Raw genomic sequence first — 7,517 nt, forward strand, 5'->3', positions numbered from 1 at the left:
ATATAGGTTTAAAGTGTACAATTTTATGATACATCATCTGTATATTTCATCGTGTGCCCACCACCCATATTTTCAAACTTTAAAAAATCATCAGGTAATCCTTAACTACAGAGATTATTGAACACCAAAAAATTAATGGTAAAAACACAAAAGTAAATTATTGCCTATAAAAAAATGACAGGGTCATTGTTTGCAATGCTCTTATTGAGTCCCAGCATATCTTTTCCCTCTGCATGTTAGTGAACTTCAAATTGGGACTATTCAATCTGTATGGTTTCCTTACAGCCTTCTCCTATATTCTTTTAGGTCTTATCTCTATGGAAGAATTTCATTCCATGTGGAAACTTTTTTGTAGACACTACAACCTTCATATTGGTGATTCCCAAGTTGATGAGCTTGCTGAAAGAATGGACTTGAACAAAGATGGAAGCATCGACTTTAATGAGTTTTTAAAGGCTTTCTATGTAGTACACCAACTTGACAACTTGAACAAATCAAACACCCAACTTGCTTAACAAGAAGTCGAGCTTTCCCTCCTTATGAATATAGTCACTAATACAGTCTTTTGCAGTACCAATAGTAGAAACAATAGACCCAATTTCTGCCATGAGCAGATGTGTAATGTGGGTATTAGCAGTGCCTAGTAAGCTGTTTCGTTAAGACTAGGTTAAATGTCAGCTCCAGTGGTAGGACTCACACATTTCTAGAGAGAAACTGATTTTGAGCCTAGTGTTGGTCTCTTTGATGTCCACTAACCAGGAGACCAGAGCAGTTTAGAAACATACTAAAAGAAAGAAACCTGTAGAACACAAAAAAAAACTACACCATCTGTAAGTGGTCTAGGAACAGGAGGAGGAATACTGAACTATTAATGTAATAAAATATTTCCAGCTTTCAACTGTAATCTTCTTTGGTGATACCATAAACCAGTAATTCTTAATTGTGGGGGAACCACCCTTCAGGGTTGGGGGCTATGTCAGATTCTCAGGGTAAGCTGTGGGAATACATTATTTGAAGACATATTATTTTGTTGTTCGTTGGAGATACAAAGTGAACACTTTCAGTTTGAGCCCTGCCTTGAATATGGTTTGACACCTTCATGGGTAAGATGAGGCCTTGGTTATGTATACATTGTGCAATTTATTCTGCTCTTCTGGTGACATATCAAACACAAGAAGAGATTTCTGTTTAAAGGCAAGTGTATTTTAATTTTTCTCTAAGTTTGAGAACTTCTAGATCTATCAATATGCCAGGGTAGATATATTTTCTACAACAATGCCTGCTGTATACACCAAAATAATGGATAAAATATAACAAATATATTTTTAAATGTATGAATGAGCTGGTAGGAAAGTAAAAGAAAACCCTATGGGGTAGGAAGAAACAGCATAATTAAAATCATAGCAATGTTAACATTAGACAGGATATACTTTAAGGCAAAGAATATCATTAGGCATAAAAAGTCATTACTGAATGCTAAAAGGAGTGATTCACCAGGAAGATATAATAATTATAAACATGCATATAATAAAAGAGCTTTAAAATTTATAATGCAAAAGTTGACATAACTACTAGAAGAAAGAGAGGAAGATTTTGAGTATACCTGTCAGTAATTGATCATGTAAATAAGTTAGTATATAGAAGACTGGACAACCAAATTAATCCACCTGATAATGTGTGTGTCTGTATGTGTATACTCTGCAATTAATTTTAGAGAATGCATATTATTTTCATGCACATATGGAACATTTATAAAAATTGATCATGTATTAGACCAGTGATTTTCAATCTTTTTCATCTCATGGCACACATAAACTAATTACTAAAATCCTACGACACACCAAAAACTATATTTTTGCCAATCTGACAAAAAATAATAGGTATAATTTTGATTCATTCACACTGGATGGCTATTGTGTTGGCTGTTGTCAGTTTTTTATTTGACAGTATAAGGGAAAAGAGATCAGTACCCCTGACTGAATGATCAGGTATTGCATGTTTTAAAAATTCTTGCAGCACGCCAGTTGAAAATCACTGTATTAGACCACTAAAAATATCTCAAATATCAAGCAATCCGTAACAAAGAGTCTATATTCTCTGATCATAATGCAATGAAATTAGAAAGCATATAAGAAGATAATATTAATGACCAAAAAAGGATATAACAAGCTCTAGCAGAAATTGCTAAAAATACCGTGAATAACTTTATCCCAATAATTTTTTTAAAAAATTGGAGAATGGACGATTTCCTAGGGGAAAATATAATTTACTAAAGCTGACTCAAGAACGAAAGGAGGATCTGAAGAGACACATAAACATTAAATAATGTGATGGCTTTGTAATGTGTCAACTTGAATAGGCTGAATTACATTTCTCAGAATTCCCTGTCTTGTATGTTTCTAGTTAAGGTAGGCCATGGGGGAGACTCTTGAGAGAGATGGAAGACAAAGGGAAGCACAGCCATTGTGTAGCTCCTACACAGTGTTGCTGCTGCTGATGCACCTTGTTGGTCCGAATGGCCTTTTTTATTTTTTTAATATATATTTTATTTATATTTTACAGAGAGGAAGGGAGAGGGATAGAGAGTTAGAAACATCGATGAGAGAGAAACATCGATCAGCTGCCTCCTGCACACCTCCCACTGGGGATGTGCCTGCAACCAAGGTACGTGCCCTTGACCGGAATCGAACCTGGGACCCTTCAGTCCGCAGGCCGACGCTCTATCCACTGAGCCAAACCGGTTTCGGCCCGAATGGCCTTTTGTTGTTGCTTCCTAAATCATCTGGTTATTGAGTCTCAGGTTCTTTCTGGAATTCTTATTTTCTCCCTTGGGCTTCTAATCTCTGGAATTAATTATCTGCCTTTATTGGGAAATTTACCTAAAAATGTACTTTGATTTTACTAAAGATTGCTATTTAATGTTGTAAAACTTGTGCCCGATATGAGCTGTGCTTAACCACAATTCAATTTTACAAAGCATATATATACATATATATATATATATACACACAGGTATGGGCAAAGGTGGGTTTACAGTTGTGAGTACATGAAAAACACAGTTTGTTCTTGTATTATTATTTATTATTGTATTTTCCATACGAATAATTATAGACATACTTTTGCCCAGACCTCTGTGTGTGTATGTGTTTATAGAGAGTTGTGAAAAATCTCACTTTTAATTTATATTTCTTTATTACAAGTGATATTGAGCATCTTATTAGTTTGTTGGTCAGTCTGTTTTCTAAGAAAGTCTTGTTCTTATCTTTTGCTTATTATAATACTGCAGCTGTTTGTCTTTTTCTTACTAATTTTTAGGAACTTTAAAGTTCTTCATGCTGACCCACTGTTCTTTATTTGGGAAGCAGATATCTTCTCCCAGTGTGTGACTTGATTTTTCACTTTCTTTCTGACATATATTTTCAAGCAAAGTTTTGAATTTTTCTTTATAATTTGTAATTTTTGAATCTTACCAAAACCCAAAAATATCCTTTCCAACCATGGAAATATCATAAAGGTACAGTTGATCCTTATTATTCACAGATTTTATATTTGCAACTTCACGTACTCACTAAAATTTACTTATAAATGAAAATCGATATTTATGGTGACTATGTGCAAAGTAGTGGACATTTTGAGTCACATATGTTCCCACCTGAGGTCGAACAAAGTGATGGTCTGCCTTCTTCCAGCTCTCTTGCTGTAAATAGTGTCCTGACAGTCTATTTAGTGTCACATGGGATTTTTTTTTACTGTTTTGTTTTCATTTTTATGTTTTTTGTTGGCGATCTTGCTGTTTGTAATGCCCCCCAAATGTAGTATTGAAGTGCTGTCTAGTGTTCCTAAGTGCAAGAAAGTGGTGAGGTGCCTTATGGAGAAAATTACTTTATTCAGACATGAGTTAGTGTTGCTAGCCGTGAGTTCAGTGTTAACCAACAATATGTATTAAATGAGGTGTTGTTAAACAGAAACACACATTAAACAAAGTTATGTTGTTGATTGAGTGACAGAAATGTTGTTATCAGAAGCTCACAGTGACCAAAGGAACAATTGTTTCCCTAGGAACAATTTGCAAATTCGGTGGTCACAGAGATTATAGAGAACGTAACTATTGCAAATAAGGAGAATCTACTATAATAGTATTCTTCAAAAAGTTTTAAACATTTTACTTTTCAAAAGCATTCAGCTCTTCTACCCACTGGAAATTTTGGGGTGTGATGTAGAAGCACCATTTACTAAATTGTTCATTTGTTCCTGCTAATTTGAAATGTCACCTCTGTCATATTAAGCTCTAATTCTAGGCTTTCTGTTAGGATCCAATGGTCTCTCTGGTCTATCATCTGACAAATATCTCATGTATTAAATACTACAGCTTATAATAGTCTTGGTATTTGCTATTATGAATTCTTTTCCTCCACCTTTATTCTCCTTCAACATTTCTTTGATCCGTTAGTCCTCTGTACACATTTTAGGATAAGCTTGTTAATTCTGGGAAATCCCCTGTTGGATTTTTATGGAAACTGTATTACATTTATAGATTAATCTGGACAGAATTGCCATCATTACTGTATTGAGTTTTCCTATGCATGAACATGGTGTATTTTTCCCCAATTATTTGTTTTTGCTAATGTCTTTTAATAAAGAATTTCTCACCATTATTGTAATCTTTTTTTTTTTAAAGATTCATTCCAACATATATTATGGTGTGGGTTTTTTGTTGTTCTGTCTTTTAATTCTGAATGCTCTTTCTTTCATAGGGTTTCATTCCAATGATTTTATTGTTTCCCTTCTAGTCTTCAGGCATTTTATACATATTCCATTTATAATCTCATTTTGGTTATCTCTCTGTATTTGGAGTTTGTTTGGGTGTAATTGTATGTTTGTCTTATGTACAAACTCTTGATCAGGTTGGATTGTTCATTCTTAGACCTTGTTATTTTATTGTGAATTCATCATTAACAGGGCTTATATTTTTTTTCTGTGAAAACCCCATGATGTTTGGGATGTAGGAGCATCTCTTCAGAGAAGTCTTTGTTTGCTTCTGCCTTGTGCCTCAGGAGTGTCTCTGCTTGAGGAATAATTCTTTCATTATTTTTTAGTCTGGAGTTTCTGAGATGTGCGTAGAGTAAAAGCAATGTGAATTGTGGTCCTGTGGTTTAGTATTCTCAACTTTTCTTTTTTTCTTCCACCTAAAGCCCTGTGGTCTCTCTTGTTTATAAATCTTTCATAAATAGAATAGTCCTTCGAGGGTCTTGGCTTTATGCAAAGCTCTCAGTTCCAATTCCCTACCTCCCAAAGCCAAAGCCTCATTTGCTACTGCTGTGTGGGAATTACCACCAGAGCCCTAGGCTCTGGAGACAAATACCCCCCACCCCCATTAGCTCAAGCACTCACCCCTCTGTTTTGTCACTTCCCTATTTGTTTCTGGCACCCGGGGATTTGCTTTTTTTATTTATGAGCCTAGCTGTACATTTAAAATAATTATGTTACATTTTACCCAGTACTTCTAGGTGATTATAGTAAAAGGATTTTCAGATTGTCTGAGTCTACTACATTTCTAGAAGCTGGTAAATACCGTAGACTTTTTTATTTGCTATTTGTTAATAATCTTGAGGGCTTTATATTTTTATCTGGACAATGATTGAATGTTCATAATATGCCATGGTGCTTGAATTATGCAACATGTGTCATTTACCAAGTCTCAATTTTTAAACTTTGGTCGAACTTATTTTTAAATATTTTTCCTCTTTGACGTTGGAGTTTGTTTTTTTACATAAATGGGATCATATTATATATTTTTTTGAATAGGGGCACTTTTTTTCCTTTAACCTTTCCTCCCCCAGCACAAGCATGGCCTTCATCATTCCTTCTCCCTCACCTAGGGAAGCCATGTTAACCTATACATGGCCTTCCATATTTTTATCTGTTCCATATAAACCTATATATAGGCCTCATATGTACATATTTTACATAGTAATACATAATCAAGGTGGATTTATTGTTGTATATTATATAAAAATGGGATTATGTTATACATAATTTTATGCATTCTGCTTTTCTCAACCAATAATATCTAGTTGAAATCCCTGCAAACTCAATGGCTCTAATTCAGGGGTGGGGAACGTCCAGCCCACGGTCCATATAAGGCCCACAAAACATTTGGTCTGGCCCTGCCAAGGCATTAGGGGTGAGTTAATGAAATGTTTGACCGAATATAGCAGGCTCATTTTTAAGTTGATAATTTTGAATGGCCCGAGAATGATGTTATAAATATCCAAATGGCCCTTGGCAGAAAAAAGGTTCCCCACCCCTGCTCTAATTCGTTTTCTTTTTTGAATGCACTAATCATGCGTATACTATGTGGCGAATTTCCACCATGAATACAACCATGTAACCACCACCCAGATGGAGAAACAGAACATTACCAGTGTCCCAGGATCCCCATTATGCATTCTTTCATGAACCTCACCCCTACCCTCCACCCCAACTCAAGGGTAACCATCATCTTAACTTTAAGAGCATTGATTTTTTTTTTAAGCCTGTTTTGTGCTTTATAGATTTGGAACCATTCAGTACATACTTTTTTTTTTTGTATAAAATTATAACATTCATAGTAGTTGTAGTTTGTTTATTTTGGTTACTGTATAATATCCTATTGTGTGGATATACCAGAATTTGTTTATCCATTCTACTACTGATAAGTGTTGGGGTTATTATGGACAGTGCTGCCATGAACATTTTGCTTATTAATTTATTCTTTTTAATGGCTATATAATAATTCAGTGCTATGGCAGACCAGTCTTTATTCAGCCATCCTGCTTTTAATAGTTATTTACTTTGTTTTCAGCTCTTTGCCACTAAGGCAAAGCAATAAATATTGAACATATGTTCCTAAATAGGGGTACTAATCTACTCCTACTAATGGGATAGTCAGCCAGAAGTCCAATTGCTGGTTAGTATAGTAAATGTCTTTTAAAATTAAGTGCTGTTGTTCTATTGTCTTCCAAAAAATCTTTGGCAGTGCCATTTCCATCAGCAATTTATGAAAATTCCCTTTTCCCTCATTTATACCAGCATTAGATGTCATAGTTTTATGCCTTGTGAATCTGATGGGTGTAAAATATCTCATAAGTGCTTTAATTTATATGACATGCCTACTAGAGAATCTGAACATCTTTTCATGTGTCTGGACTTGCTTTATTGTGGATTGTATATTGATATTTTTGGTCATTTTTATTTTGGGCTATTCACCTTTATTTAATTCATTTTGTAAGGTATTTTTGTATAGTATACAAATTAACCCTCTGTCATTTGTATTACAAATTTTAATTCACATCTATTGTTAATTGACTTTGTTCATGTTACCTTTATCATACAAAAGATGTTATATTTTAAATTAGAGGCCTGGTGCACGAATTCTGCACAGGTGGAGTCCGGCCAGCCTTCCCCAATTGGGCGATGGGGCCTGGCTGGCAGGGGGGAGGGGCCATGGGTGGTTGGAGGGCCTGCCCCACCCCTGA

The 7,517-nt window shown here is 34.9% G+C and overlaps 1 protein-coding gene across 4 annotated transcripts in view; it reads left to right on the forward strand.

Moving 5' to 3' along the window:
• PPEF1 (protein phosphatase with EF-hand domain 1) overlaps window positions 1–1,868 on the forward strand; it is a 121,696-nt gene extending 119,828 nt beyond the window's left edge. For all 4 annotated transcript variants that reach the window (XM_080652664.1, XM_080652662.1, XM_080652663.1 and 1 more), the window contains one exon: window positions 307–1,868. In XM_080652664.1, coding sequence (XP_080508790.1) covers window positions 307–515 — 209 coding nt within the window. In that variant the 3' untranslated portion in view covers window positions 516–1,868. The remainder of the gene's footprint in view (window positions 1–306) is intronic.
• The last annotated feature ends 5,649 nt before the right edge of the window (window positions 1,869–7,517 follow it).

This window comes from Plecotus auritus, assembly GCF_963455305.1.
Source record: "Plecotus auritus genome assembly, chromosome: X".
Lineage (NCBI taxonomy): Eukaryota > Metazoa > Chordata > Mammalia > Chiroptera > Vespertilionidae > Plecotus > Plecotus auritus.